Source organism: Anabas testudineus, chromosome 9, assembly GCF_900324465.2.
Source record: "Anabas testudineus chromosome 9, fAnaTes1.2, whole genome shotgun sequence".
In the NCBI taxonomy this organism is placed as follows: Eukaryota; Metazoa; Chordata; class Actinopteri; order Anabantiformes; family Anabantidae; genus Anabas; species Anabas testudineus.
In genome coordinates, this window is record NC_046618.1 from 4,039,988 (window position 1) to 4,056,303 (window position 16,316).

The window sequence follows — 16,316 nt, forward strand, 5'->3', positions numbered from 1 at the left end:
CTTACAAAAACAAGAACAAAAGTCCACTGCCTAAAAATATAGAAATGTGTATAGATAAAGAATCTAGAAGAGGACATTTAAGGTGGCAAACCATTTCCAAACAGACTAACCTGATTAAGTAAAGCTGTCATCTACTGTACACAGGTAAGAGAATGTTTTATGTGACCACCATGTACAATCTGCGACATACTGACCTTCACATCCCTGCTACACTGATCTACTGTGTGGATGTTCATATTGCTGTTTTGTCCTATGACACTGAATACAGACACAGTTCTGCCTACAATATGCTTGAGTCAGTCGGCTCCACGGATGAATTAAGAATTAAAATTAATTCTTTTATCTGATTGGACTTACACAGAATGAAAAATGTGCACAGACATGATGAGGTGATGATGTTTGAGTTGGACACGATGATTAGAGCCAAATCTTTGTTTAACTGAATTGAACTCACAAGCACTAAATATAGATTTTGGTCAATACCTAAGCCCCCCTCTATAGCACCATCGATCCTCCATTAAAAAGACTAAACTAAACAAAAGAACAGATTTGAGTATTAATAACTTGGAAACATGGATTTTGGAATCTACTGGACATTTTAACATCTTAATAGCATTTTTCATTTGACTTTCTTCAACTCAAAAATCCTCCTGCTTTTTTCCCCACACACTCCACTAAAATGTAAGTGTCCAGGCTAAGTCTGACATACAATGACATCACTGTGACATCATCAGGGCAATTCACAAAAGACATTATACAAGTTTTCACAGCTTGAGCAGTAAACTGTAAAAGCAGCCTAATGCTAATGATCACCATTCGTCAAATTCATTTAGAAGGCTTGGAAAACAGAAGTGAACCCAGCAATGAAGAAGATCCAACTTTTATATTTCACTAGAAAACCAAACACACGCTTATCAGTGACATATCAAAGAATCCTACTATAAGACCTCTGGGAATGAACACCAACGTGTGTACAATAGCTGACTGCGTTGAAACAATCCACCTTGAATATCATCCGGCCAGTCTACAGCAACCATTCCACTTAGTTAAGACAGTGGGTTCCTGCTCACACTATGGGTTCCCGCTCTGAAGCTGTCAACAAGGCGGGGTCATAGCACAATGTCACAAATAGAAGCCATGAAGCAACATGTGTAAAACCTGTAACAGTTCCACATTTGTTACAGTCAAAACATACATTAACAGACAGAGTATGAACTAAAACAAAATAAAAAACATGAATGCGTTTTTATGTAAGACCACATGTCTGCTTTTGCACTGAAATAGCAACCAACCAACCAACCAGTCGGTGTCAATCACACTGGACACACTACAGAGATCTTGTGGTCCATAACAAAATAAACACTTTGATCTGTTTCACATGGAGCCAAACTGCTCCTTAATGCACAAAACCACCAAAGGCTGGAATCATCTGACTGGAGGATGCATTCATCAGATTCAGTAACATCTTATATTCACCTTATCTGTCTGCATGAGAACACATGGTTATATAACATCAGTGATTTTACCAAGCAGGAGAGCTTTTGAAATGACAAGTGACAGATGAAGAAGAGACACAAACACATGTGGCAGATGGTGATTCACAATGGTGTTCAAAGGAATTCAGTCTGATTAAAACTGACACGACATAAAGATATAATAGAACATATGAAATATAAAACCCATCTATGTATAAATAGAAACAATCACAACAGAGACAATTAAAACTTAAATTTGGGGAAGAGGGTGTAGCTGGAGTAACAATTCAGTGAGTAACAGTTGAGCAGTGCATTAAAACAAACAAAAAGTACAATAAAATATAAGCACACATTAAAAGGTATATAGAGGATATCCTGTGTACAGGTAGTACAGGTAGAAATGTACAGCTGACCAACATTTTGTTCAACAGTGTAAATAGATACCAGTTGGCTAGAATGGAAATGTGTACAGTACAGTAATTCACTAACTCAACCTGAAAACACTGGAGTCAGAAACTCAGACTGTATGAACACAAACATGCACAACTCTCAAATCCAAATGAAACGGAATGACCCAAGGCTGTCGGTTGTTTTTGTTTGTTTGTTTGTTTTTTTGTGGTTTTCTTTTTTTTTCTTTTTTCCTCTGATGTATTCTCGCTTACATGACGCACTGAAAGTCTCCCGCAGCTCCACAGCTGCGCAGAGCCCCCTGGGCGCTGCCCTCCTCTCTGGTCTCCCTCTCAGGGTGAGCTGGTGTGAGTGCAGGTGGCTCTAAGCAGCAGCCTCCTCCAACGCTGGCAGCAGGCCTTTCTCTATCAGGTGAGCCTTCAGAGAGTTAAAGATGTGGAGCTGCTGATCAGCACGGAGGGCCAGGAGCTGCTGGATCACCTTGCTGGGGTTGGGGCCCCTGAGAAAAGGCAGTTAAAAAAAAGAAATCAGCAAACTAAGGAGAATTTTTTAATCCCTCCAACAGTCTTCAAGACCGGCCACGCTAAGATTTCTTTTTTAACACCTGTAAGACTGGGTTGCAAACTGTGGCTGCAGATGGAAATATCAATAGCTGTGTATGTGTTAATGGGGGTGGTTAAATTAGTTAGTTCTTACAAGTGCCAATGTTTTGGAGACAGTGAATGTTTTATTGAAGATTCGTGAAGCACTATTCCAGTCACCATTTGGTTCGTGTACTGTCAGTTTGGCACTAAGATGTAAAAAGCAAAACCTGCCACAGCTATTACTGTTACCTGCACATGTATGGTGCTAGATTGGAAATACTGACGAATGTGATAACATTAAGTAAGCACAGGTGAGGCTCAGTGAATGGTGAACTGTAGTTTCAATTTGCACAGGTTATGCTTGGTTTATGCTTTCAATCGACACTGTACCTATGGTGCAGGCACTGCACAGTTGCAGACCCTACAATTGCTACCCTACACAGTAGCCTGACGTGCACCTCCCCCACTCTTGTCCTTCAACATCTTCCATCTTTTCTGTGTTGCAGTCACTTCAGTAAAAGAAACTGCTGTTCACCATCTATTAGCTTCAACACCTATATGATCTGCTCAGTTTCAGTAGCCATTGCTTTAGTAAACTAAAATAACTCAGCACAGTGTCAGATAAACATTGTGTCATTTGCAATTGCACACCCATCTAGTGTTTTGTCAGTGTAATTGCAGAGTGACACAGACCATGTGCATAGCCTACAGCACATACTGTGGATAGGTTCACAACAGAAGAATAAATCAGGTTTAAAAGTTAAGAGCCTATTTGGGTATCAAAACCAAATTCTGACAAAACCAAAGGTCAATCACAGTATATCCAAGTTTCATAATTTCATACCTGATGAAGCTAGCAATGTACACATTAACAAATGTGGCCATGAGGTACTGGCAGTCAAATCTGTCCATAATGCCACCGTGACCCGGGATAGTGTTGGCAAAATCCTGAGGACCAAGAAACATTGCACATCGTTAGACAGACATTAGCAAGTCAGTAATAAAATAAATATATACATAAAAAAAAACACTAATTGTACACAATGCACAATATATTCTATGGATTTGTGACACTTTTAATGTTGACTTATTTCAAGCAAATGAACAGAACAACCTTCAGACAAGCAGCAGCTACAGGCTGACAGTAGTAGGAGTCTGAACGTATGATGACTGGTTACTGAATGAGGATATGTCCTGGATCAGAATAACACTGTTATTTATTCCCACCTTGATCTTGAAGGCTCTCTTAAAGCCGCTGGCAAAGAAGCCACCAAAGGGTCCCACAATGGAGGCGAATGTGGACAGAGCGATGCTGTGGATCTGGAAAGGGTAGAGACGCACTGTGGTCTGTGGAGAGAGGAAACAGAGGTTTAGTTTAAAATAGTCACGATCGAGAGAGCACATTAGGGGTGCTTCCAAAGATCACATTTTTCAGTGTATTCTTTTTTTCAGTGCCATTTCTTAACTGGACTTCACATTTTTTTAGCAAATATATGTGAGCTATGTACAACAACCCATTCGATACGACGTGACAGTTTAAAAGTGACTTATGGAGCATTAATCCATAGAGATAATTCAGACTAGGTGAAGAGAGTGCAACAAAGTCGTACCCATCCAGTGACTGACTCCAGGACGCTGGGCAAGGCATAGTCCTGGAGCTGGAAAAGGTCAGAAGGCTCACAGTCGACCTGGAAACTGTTGGAGTCATTGTTGAATTCCACCGGACACACAAAGCAGCGGTAGCCAGCCATCACATAGGAGAGCTTTGAGGAGAACATGGAGCAGTCACAACACTATACTTGTGGAGTTGTTGAACATAACCGAGGGCAAACTGCACCAACTTTACATATTGAAGTCTTTCCATTGTCAACATACATTTTTTGGCATATTCCTGCACTTGGCTATGTTTCTCAGAGATGTTGATTCCATTTGACTTACTACTGACGTTCTAGGAGACCTATATCATCACATTACAACATGCTGAAATGTATATTTTCACTGGATATTTCTGTACTGTACTCACATGTACACAAGCAGTGCAATGCTAAAACAATTGTGTGAAAATGCCTTATCGGTGGTGTCAGAGCACATGAAAGGAAAAATTCCCAATAAAGGCAAAGTGGCAAAGCGAAAATCTTGTACCATAATGCCAAAGACAATGGTGGAGAAGAATCCACCGATGAATCCCTCCCATGTCTTCTTAGGTGACAGCTGGAAATAACAAATTCAAAGTGTAGAAACAAGATTAATAAATGACCATGTACCAAACAATACTAATTCAATAACTGGCCAACAATCAAATCTGTTAGACACGGCATATGTTTATTACTCAATACGAACAAACCTACTGTGTCATTCTAAACAAAGGCTCATGGAAAGAATAATCTTCAGATTGTAATTTACTAGTGAAAAAAGTAATAAATAGATAATTTAAGGTTCATGCAGCTACTGAGTTTTTAACAACTACCAACCTTGATGAGAGGGGTGCGGCCGAAGAAGAAACCAAACATGTAGGCCATGATGTCATTACAGATCACACAGGAAATTGGCACAATGAACCTATTTGCACAAACATAAGCCTCAATCAGAATTTCAGGAGACTTATTTAAAGCATGCTTTAAGAAACAAGATGTGTGGTAAGGGAATCTGAGGAAGTAACTCAATTTACAGGGTAGTTCTTTGTACACAATCCACAAATGACCATAAATGACCATGTTAGAGACAAGTGGTTGCTTAAGTTCAGCGGGACAGTGTAAAAAGAGATAAAGAGTGTTTACTTACCAGATCATCCCCTCAAACAGGTTGTGAATGATGAGGTGAGACTGAGTCACCACGATCAGCAGAGTCACATGGGTCCAACCAAACTGTGCAGGCAACACAACAATATTAGCCCAATGTTTACACAAGAAGTTTAGATGTCATGTTATTTCTAAATGTGTTTATGATCGTAAATAAAACATCATTTTGAATATTTCAGGACAATATGGACATACAGTAATGTTGTGCACAAATTATTTGTTTGTGGTGAATTTCTTTAGGAAATTGATGTGAACCGACTCCACCCAGGTTTAAAAATGAACAGTGACACTCACTGAGCAAAACTGAGTGGCAGCGAAAATTCAAAAATAATGAAATCAAAGTCTGATTAAATTAAATGAAAGCTTCTCTTTTATGACAATGAAAAAAACAGCAGTACTCAGCCCCTGCACTCCCCGTCCTTACAAACATAAGAGAAATTTCACAGGTACAAGAGCAACGATTGTCTTTAAGTTAGAGAACAAAGACATGTTTCTGTGCTGGGACTCTTTAATGATTAACACAGAAGAAGGAAAGAACCTTTTCCACTGAACAGATTTTCTCCTGCATTGTTGGTTACTGACTGACATTGTTACTAGATCAATCTCTGGTCCACTTCTCCATTTACTTGGTGGCCTAAATATTAGCTGGCCTCATCAATAACCCAGTAGCCCTGAGGCTTCCTGGCCTGGAGGAGGGAAGGGTCTTCTTACCATGTAGAACTGAAGGCGGTAGTGTTTCTTCACCAAACTCAACACAAACATACAGAAACCTGCAACAACAACACAAAAAGAATGTATCAAGTACCTAATAGGAAAATACTCAGGGGTCTAGTGCCTGATAGAAAAAAGCTGTGAATTAATTCACAATCTATGTCATCTCTGACTAAATTTAGACTGACCTATTTTACACAAACCCAAATGTTAGTGTGCACAGAAGAGCTGCTGGAGCTATTTGATTCATACTATTTCCATGACTGAAGGGAGCAGTGCAGCAGGTAAAAAAAACTCCTTTCTAGTTGCAGTTCCTTTCAGCTTTACTTTGACTCTAGCAGGCAAGATGCAGCTGCAGTGAGGTGCTTCCTTCCTCACCACATCCTGTTTGGCATTTAATAGCATTGAATTACAGAGTGACAACCTGCTGTACAGGAAGTGGGATTGCTATAACTAGCACAGTGCTAAAGGTATTCTTAAGTATCTGAGCTAATAAAGTACACCAATCAACACCACACAGCAATCATGTTCATGATCATATCATCATATTATATTACACTTTGACTAATTTCAATTAGTAATTACATAACTATTTGGCTGGTGTTTGTGCACTGTGTAGTGTTACAGTTTTGGTGCATTCCACATGTCACTTATTCTCCACATGGCATATGAAACTGTCAACGTTATCAAATGTACTATATTTAGGAAGGCAAAATGTGACCTCAATAAATGCAGGTAATGCAGCTGCATCCAAAAATAACAAGGAAAGCCCCTGCTAAAGATATCAAACAAGAAACAATAAATCCACTCCATCTGCCAAACCAGTCCCGCATCCACTTGGTCAGTGGGTCATCAACTCCAGAATTTTTAGCTAATTTAGTAGAGCGCAGTTAGTCTCTCAGGAGCACAGTCTCTGGTTTGTCATTCCCCTCTCTGTTGAAATTAATCCTATTTCTAACAGACATAGTAAGTCTCTCCCTAATAAATTTATTGGGCAGCAGAAAGTACTAATCTGTGTTGCACAACTTTCCCTGCCTTCTCATCAGTTGTGTTTACTGACAGGCTCTCTTTTTCAATGTTACCACTTGCTGTCCTAACGTATCTTTTCTGATGAAGGTGTCCGATGTAAAGCACAGTCTATGGTAACCACAGATCTACATGCACCCGTGTCACACAAAAAAATCTATATCTTTTTCATTTATCTTTAGTGTAATTTTGTCAATTTAAAGAAAGAATCAACCAAACTGATTGGGAGATCCTTCATCTTACAGCAAGATAATGACCCAAAACACAAAGGAGTTCATCAGGGCCAAGAAGTGGAAAGTTTTAGACTGAACAAGTTCAGCTTTTCAGCTGAAAAGACATTTTTGTCTCATATTCATCTTTTGATGTCAAATCCAAATGTTCTCAACCTACAGCAAAAATAAAGGAACTGGCCTCACTGTTCCAATACTTTTGGAGGTATTTTATATATAAGCAATGAAAATGTATATAAATTAATATACTGCACCTCTAAGCACCAAACATAAGGACAGATTTGTATATGTTTCATTTTCAAATCAAGCTTCAGTGTTTGTACCTGTTAGGTAGAGTGCAAAGGAGATAAAGCGATGGTATTTGCTGAGGATGCGAAGTGGTTCCTCCCTTTGTACCAGTGTGAAGAAGTAATCTGTCACAGTTTCACCATAGAAGAAGTAGTTCACGCACAGCAGGAAGTACCTGAGGGACAGAGGGTTGGAGATAAAGTACATCTCACTGTTTTAATAACAGCAGCTAATTACGTGCTGCATTCACAATGTCTGCAGCTGCACATGGTGGACATTATTTTGTGGGGATTGGGGCGAAAAGTTTGATTCAAAATAATTTTTTAATTATTCTATCACGTGTCTAGGCTGCTGATAGACCAACTTACCTGCATGGCAAATGTTAAATGGTTTGCAATTCTAAACTGCACATGCCATTTGGACTGTTTATCAGCTTTTTCAGGAACATGGCATAATAAACGTCAGGGCATTGCCTTATCCCACTCTACTGCACTATATCCAAGGTTTTCAAACTGTGACACACTCTTCACAGCCTTCTGACCTTTTCAGATGGATGTGGAGAGCAAAATGTTAAGCAGCAATAAAATGGTAAAATTCAGTGAATTTCTTTGGCCGGTTCATTAGTGCTCACAGAGGCAGTTAAGGTACTTTAAAAGGATGAGTACAGCTGGACTGCTGCGAACTGCGTTAAAACGCATATCTCTAGGAGTCATTACTGAGGCAAATATAGAAAAAAGAGACATGACACATGACAATATTATTAGATTCAGTGTGAGTTATGTTTTCTGATGATGTTACTATATTAGATGTCCATTATGAATAAATGTCAGTAGCATGCTACTTTACAGTTTGGTAATACCAAGGTAATAGCAGGGTAATATTTAAGAAATAGCAAGATAAAACAGGATCATTTCTCCTTAATGACAATTTGATTGGGATTATATTTCAGTAATAACAATATAACAGGTTTATTATGTAATTAATAATAAAACATACCTTAATCATAACTAATATCCTACCAGATAAAAGCTTGTGATTATACACTCAGAGGGCACCTTATTAGGTACATCTGTAATTAATGCAATCCAATACAACAGTTCTGTCATGAATTGAAAGTTTATAATTTTTTGTTTTTGTTGAAGCTGTCTAGAAATGTTTCTACTATATGTTTATCACTGAGGTCACAGTGGTTAGAGGAGTTGTACTGGAGTGCACTGTAGTACGAGGGATTTCCAATGTTATGTTGCCCTAATAACATAAGCGAGGGGGCGAAACATTAGAAATACCTCATAATATAATGCATTATGAGTTGCTTATAAAGTGAGTGTGTCTAGCTAATATGAGACCAAACTCACATTATTGCTTAAGGTGAAGCCTTCCTAAGCCTTTTTTTTAGGATGGAAGTAACGGGTAAACTGCTCATCACTAATTTGCAAACCCTGAATGTTGGCAGAACATCAAACTGTAAACAAAAATGGGCTAAAAAAAACAAGGCTCAAGTTGTTGCCCACAGAGTAACTAACTCTTGTGGCTGGGGGTACTGATGAGTGGAAGTTGGGGAGTTGCAGATATGTTGATTCTGTCTGTGAGGAGTCGATAGTGTCACAATTTGAAAATCCCTGCACTATGCGTTGCACCACTAATGCTAAAATCAATCACAATATGTTTTGTCATTGTTACTGATTGGCTTAATGATATATAGTCTGTTCAAAACTTAAAACAGATCAGGAAACAAACCTCGGGACGTCTGCAACAGAATAAAACATAAGACAAGACAATAAGAAAGAAGCAGAGAATGATGTTTGCTGTGTTCATGACACCTCTCTAAAATGTCTGAGTGTCTGTGTGCTACATGAGTCTGTCCTCACCAGCTCAGCGTCCTGAACCAGGGCAGGTGGTATGAGTGATACACACTGTAGCCAATAGTGATGATTTCATGGAAGCACTTGATCTGAACACAGAGGACCTGCACAGAGAAACACAATATCCGCGAGGATTAAACTTCTGGAGCATCAGAACTGTGTGTGTGTGTGTGTGTGTGTGTGTGTGTGTGTGTGTGAGAAAGTATGTGCTTTTGCCTGCTGTCCTACTGACACAAAATGGCTGACAGGCCTATTTTAAGGGAATTACCAGACAACAGGAGTTGCAATCCTGCATATTACTAGAGAGTCTGGGTCCCATAAATCCAATTCAATTTAATTCAATTCAATTTTATTTGTATAGTGCTTTTTACAATTGACATTGTCGCAAAGCAGCTTTACACAACCAAAGTAACTATGGAAGTTTACATGAAGATCCATGAGATTACACTTTTTTATTTGTGTGTCAAAGTTCAACAGCACAGACAAAGCTGCAAAAAGTAATTATGATCACAATAACTGAATATTTTAAACAATTATATATACATTATATACACACACACACACACACACACATACACACACTACCGCTCAAAAGTTTGGGATCACTTGCAAATGTCTTTGTTTTCAAAGAAAAACACATTTTCATGCAATTCACAAACAATTATATCCATTTCATAATCAATTAAAATAGATCAGATGATTTTTAAAGAATGATCTACATTTTTGCATAGAGGTCTATTATTAGCAATTGTCAGTCCTCTGCATCAATCTCCTGGTATGGCTTCAACAAGGGAGCATGGAGTTCTTTAGGTTAGTTTAGTATCTGAACATCAGCAGTTTTTTGTTTACAGGTTCCAATAGGTACCAGTAATCAGAAAAAAGATCTTTCATTAGAGACCTGTCAGTCTATTGTTGTCCTTAGAAAGGAAGGCTACTCAATGCTAGAAATTTTGAGGAAACTTTAACTTTCTTATGATGGTGTTCACTACTCCCTTCAGAGAGCAGCATAAACTGGTTCTAACAGGGACAGAAAAAGGAGTGGGAGGCCCCAATGCACAACTGTGCAAGAAGACAAATATCTGAGAGTGTGTAGTTTAAGTCAAAGACGTTTCACAGGTCCTCAACTGGCAGCTGCACTAAATAGTACACGTCAATCGTCAGCATCAACAGTGAAGAGGAGGACTTCATGGCAGAATTGCAAACAAAAAGTCATATCTCAGACTGGCCAATAAAAACAAAAAAGAGGGCAAAAGAGGACAGACATTGGACACTGAAAGACTAGAAGAAGGTGTTGTCTACAGATGAGTCCAAGTTTGAGGTCTTCAGATCAAAGAGGAGCACAACAAATGAAGGAAGAGTAAAACAGGAGATTTGTACAGAGTGGTAGGGACCTTGAGGAAAGAAAGCTATCAAAATTGAGAGCTAGTCTGTCAGGCCGTAATTGCTGCAGAATTGCTGTTTTTTTTTTCAAGAAGGCACATAACATAAACACATTAATCATATATATCAAAATCATTATTTCTAACTCTGACCATACCAGCATGTCCTGTTGTTTTGCTTAATTCCAGTCTAATTTCATGTGGTTTTCCTTGGAAAACAATAAAATATCTAAGTGATCCCAAATGTTTGAGCAGTAATGTGAGTATATACAGTATATACAGTATATACATTTACAGACTTTGTATAGGGCAGACAATTGGAGGTGCCAAAGCTTTTGCAGAGCTCCATCCATGTTGTTAGTACTCACAATCATCATAAGCACCATGGGGCCCAGGTAGATGATGAAGAAGAAGAAGGAGATCATGGCTAATGTGAGAATACCTCGGACCCACCAGTTCTTCCATCTGAAGGAAACATTGAGACACTAATGCATTCAATTATTTTGGCTTAATAATGGACAAGCAGAAAACGTATAAATAGCTATTTGTACAACATTTTTGATACTGATGATCTTCTGTCACGAGTACAGTTCAGTGACTCACATCTGCTGTTTAAGTAAAACTGTGTATGAGGTGGGATTCTTTTATATGTGTATTAGTGCTAAGACGTAGTCCTGCACCGACACTGGCCTCTTGTTTAAGTTAGCAGCTCTGTACAGAACGAGCAGTGACTCATCTTTGGTAACAACTGTCTAACATCCACAAATATTTGCTATTTTATGGTGGTCATCATTGACTTACACTATAAGCAGGCAGCTTTCATTACCACACTCACCTTGAGGAGAGTCCTGAAAGGGCCTTGTTTAGAACCTCAGGAGTGTCATCTGGAGGAACTGGCACCTCTGGGACTCCCGAGTCCACTTTGGACTCATTGTCTGACACTCCATCTTTTTCCACCTTCAGCTCACTGTCTGAACCCTGACAACAAGACAGAGGAGAAATATGACAGTAATACAGATAGACAAGTTCTTCAGTCTTTGCATTTAAAAAACATTTCTATTTTTTATGGCTTATAAGCAGTTAAAAGCTACATTTATGTATCAAAACAGAATCAAACAGCATTTATTATGTCTCTGTATGTTTTTACTTTTACAGTACAAACATGAAACACATCTTGCACCATTTTCTCTCGACACATTATTACAAAAGCAGCTCTCCATGTTAAGAATGATCAGCTGCAAGTTTCCACAATGTAATTTTTTGTAAACACTCACTTTAGATCTATTTTATATCTACAACCATCAGCTCTGCGTGAACTCTTCCTAGCACACTTTAAAGTTCTTATCCTTGGCAAAGATATTTTGCTTGCCTTGTACTTCACTTATAACTCACTTTGGATAAAAGCATATACCAAATGACTAAAAACAAATGTAAATGAATAAAATGATGCAATCTTTTAAAAAACATAATAACACACCTATGATTATGACTAATTAAACAACAGATTGTTTAGAAAACAGCTCTTATGTGTTCCCTTGGTGGCTACTAGGGCTGTTTTCTAGCATCCATAAAATATCATGATTATTCCCCTATATGATAAGATGCTGTCATATCACAATAATGACTCACAATAAAGCTGAATGATGATGTTTCCATACACGCAGTAACAGGTCACATGAGCGTACAAACACAACAAGCATGGTGAATTTTTAAACATGTTTGGAAAAGTGATTTATGAAAACACCAATTACAATATTCAGATGTCAAACACTACTCTAACCCTAACTACTCTAAGACATTAAACCCCAACATGTAGAAGAAGCCAGTGTATGCTATGATTCAACAACTGAACACAGTCTACACATTTTTCCAGGAAAAAGGGGAAAAACTCTTTTATACACACCCTGAATACTACTGTATTAGGCAAACAGCAGCAGGACTATCAGTCCAGGGTTGCGTGTGGGTGGATGAACACTGCACCAAGTAATCTCCATCCATATTGTTGATTTCGCAAAACCATCTGTTCGCTGACTGAGGCCTATTCAAAACACACTGGTCTCTACCTCCCCATGGCAACAATAATTAAAAGATGATGTCATCAGGTGGAGGCAGTTACAGACAGGCTCCTCTGGTGAAAACAGAGAGGTTTCTTCAGGTCAGTTTGTCCTTTCACACTTCACCCCCCCACTGAACTCTCTGCTGCTGGTGACCAAATTAGGCTTGCAGCTCTCACTTCCCATTCACACAGCAGATGGTCAGCTTGCTGTTTTGAGACAGCAACGATCACTCTGCTAAATTACTGCAGCTGGCTTTTTTCTGATTTAATAATATAACTTAATTTCTTTTTGCCACATTTTGTGATCTTATTTTAATACAGTGGTGACAGCAAAAGCATGCACATAGCAGGCTGGAAACATTTCTGCAATTTTCTGCCTTTTCCGGAATTGACTTCATAGGATTAAATACTGTATGAGACTATAACAACGACTTATACACGCAGTAAATTGGATCCACATTAAATGTAATTCGGGGATCTCCCCTGAAAGATGGGTTTGGTGCTAAATACTTACTGTACTGGATTTTATTACCTTATACAGTCAGTGTGTGCTCACCCTTTTACAGTGCTACTAAGCAAAACACCAACACCCTGTCTGGCCATCTATCCCTTTGGATGAGCTCAGAAGAAAGAAACTAAATCTGTACAGTTTCCAACATTTGGAAGATTTCTTGGACTTTGCTCCTGATTATATGAAACACTCTCACAAGCTAGTACACACTGTCAGTAGTGACACCAGCTGAATACAGCAGCATGCACGAAAACACATGCACAGCCAGACCCGTTATCCGCCTGCTGGTTTCTATGGAGACAATATCCGTCATTCAGGATGCTTGAGTTAAAAATAGGCACTTGTTTCACTCACACACTCACATTTCTTGTCTGTCATCCTTTCTGCTAGACTAGCGGCAACCCTGAGTGTTGTTGATTGTTGTTTTTTTCCCCAATCATTAGAAAAGGCTAAATCTACAAGCTGTGAAAGGATGAGAGAATCTGGGTTCTTAGAGCTTTTAGACCAAGACAAGAAAAAAAAGAAATAAAAGAGAAGACAGGGTTCATCCTCCACATTTTCAGCTGTGTTAATAAAATACTAATATTTTAACTGTTTTGAAATGTTTAAAGAACACAAATTTGTTCAGGTGGTCATTTGTGACTCATTTATGAATTTGTTGTTATTGTCCCTGAACTCAAGCTAAACTGACAATTTGCTATTTGACTGAATTCCCACCTGATCTTATAGGACTCTAGTCCTATGGAGTTAAGATTCAAACAAATATACTAAATTTGTAGTATCGACTACCAGTTACTTAAAATCTAATAACCCAGATCTTAATGAAGACAAGAAATAGATTCCTATGATTAAACAGCGATCATTTCCCTGACATACCCAGTGTGCTCTGTTGTAATGCCTCGACTACTTTCCCATCTGCTTTCAGCAGTTCTCCAGTTTTACTAATCATGTCCTGTCCTCCTGAAAGATCCCCCACATCCGTCACTCCTCCACCACGCCCCTTTGTGTTCAGCCCCAGTTTGAGTTCAACACCAAACTGAATAGACAGACAGCAGCAAGCCAAGCTAATGGTGCTACACTGGCAGGGACTTTGTCTAAAGGCCCGTTCGTTCAATAAAGTAAATACCTGGGTTTAGCTCCTGTTTTAACAAACACTTCACTGACAAATAGTGGCTTGGCTTGAAGCTTTCTCAGTGCTTATGTAGCCCTGGTGTGGGTCCGTGCATGTCTACACAAACATAATATACAGTAGAATTTAGCTTTTCTTAGCATCACATGGACGAGCTGGTTCAAGTGTAGCTGATGAAGAAAGAATTGCATTTGGTTTGCATCTGGTTTGTTTTCCCACAGAACACGCCCAGGAAGGCAGAAAGCAGCAGCAGCCAATCGAGGCTGAAGTCACAGTGGAGTGGCGGATGACTTGTTTAGCGCATTTTAGCAGCTTGTAACGGGCTGTAAATCTTTTAAGTACGGGACAGTGTCCAAAGAAAGCACGTCGTTAAATATGCTTGGCTTAAACTAATTATGACATGCCTTTTGGCTACCGTTATATGAATGTTATATGAATTAACGTTACATGAATGATAGCTAGCTGGGTAGCTAGCGTTAGCATCGCCCCCAAAGAGCAGGACTGAGTCCTGGCTAACGTACCCTGTCCTCTGACGGCTGCGGCTGTAACCCCGGCTCGGTGTCTCTGACTCCTCGCTTCCGTAGCTCTGTCATCTTATCGGAAAGTGGCCTAACGACGACACCGACGGTCTGTGGCTGCGACACACAGTTGACAAATCTTGTGCTTAGCTTCTGTCAGCACCTCAGTCGAAAAATCCAGTCGGAGTCAAGTCAGCGGAAGTAAAACATGAAGACAACTTCCTGTTTTCAAAATACGTTTGGTTTCATATACGAGCGGTGATATCACTGCGGTTAGAAAAGGTAGAAAAGGTCAAAAGAGTGTTGAATTAGCAGTTTGTACTCAAAATGCACATGATCTGTGTACATATATCTGATTCTGTAAATGTCGTATGTACAGTATGTAAAGTGTTTTTCCCAAAACAATCATAATTAAACATGGTTCTGTTCACCAAAGCTTTGCTGTAGCATAAAACAACGAGTTGGGCATGTTAGCAACGAGAACCTGTGTGTTTGTATTTATCTAATAAAAATAAGTGAGAAAGTATAAGTGCTAAACATTAATCTGATTGGATTGGCAGCAGTGGTGCATCTGTTACTGGATCCTAATTGGATGTGTACAGTTCTTATCTGAACACATTCAATTAGGGTCCAGTAAAATAACTCATATCCACCACAAAGTATATCGATTCTGCCACTTAGAGGACTATTTCATCAGTTTTAGCATCAATAATCGACTTGTATAAGACACCCAGATTCTTCATTGTTGTGTCTAACATGCCATTTTCCCATCAGGTTTCTTTATTTCCCAACCTGTCGCTTTGAGTGCTGTGAGACCTAAAGAACATCTATTTTACTCTAATTGCTGTGTGATTGCCAAGTTGCAAATGTTTGCTTTTATTTGAAAGGTCTAATTGTCTGATGTTGGTTTAGTTCTAGCTAACTTGACATTACTGATGTCATGGAGGTGTAGGCTGTAATCAAGACAAATAGTGTGTCATGTGTTCGGAGTGTTGAGCCTCTGTGGGGTTAAAAGTCATGAAACAATATAAGATCTGTTAACTATCAGTAGGCTATTCATATATATAAAATAACATAAGAAGACTTTTGTCATTACAATATATAACCTCAGTTGTCCAGTGATATTCAGACTCTAAATGAGCCTTTAAAATATTCAGTCAAATAAGGACTTTGAAAAGTTTATTTTACTAAAATGATCTTATACACTGACTCACTGTCAGTATGAAGGCATAGAGTATATTAAATCGTACAAAACTTTATTCATTTAAAAAATGATAAAATGACACCTTCATGTCCAATATTTAATATCAAACATAATATTTCCCCTGAGACACACGCTCA

General features: G+C 38.8%; 1 protein-coding gene across 1 annotated transcript; it reads right to left on the reverse strand.

Moving 5' to 3' along the window:
* Positions 1-668: 668 nt before the first annotated feature.
* cds2 (CDP-diacylglycerol synthase (phosphatidate cytidylyltransferase) 2) lies at positions 669-15,166 on the reverse strand. Its single transcript, XM_026343590.1, has 13 exons — positions 14,979-15,166; positions 11,597-11,739; positions 11,130-11,226; positions 9,389-9,486; positions 7,556-7,695; positions 5,977-6,035; positions 5,249-5,331; positions 4,939-5,026; positions 4,610-4,678; positions 4,078-4,230; positions 3,695-3,814; positions 3,312-3,415; positions 669-2,382 (listed from the first exon to the last, which is right to left on the reverse strand). The coding sequence occupies exons 1-13, from the start codon at positions 15,048-15,050 to the stop codon at positions 2,247-2,249; spliced, it is 1,362 nt and encodes a 453-aa protein (XP_026199375.1). The 5' UTR covers positions 15,051-15,166; the 3' UTR covers positions 669-2,246.
* Between the last annotated feature and the right edge of the window lie 1,150 nt (positions 15,167-16,316).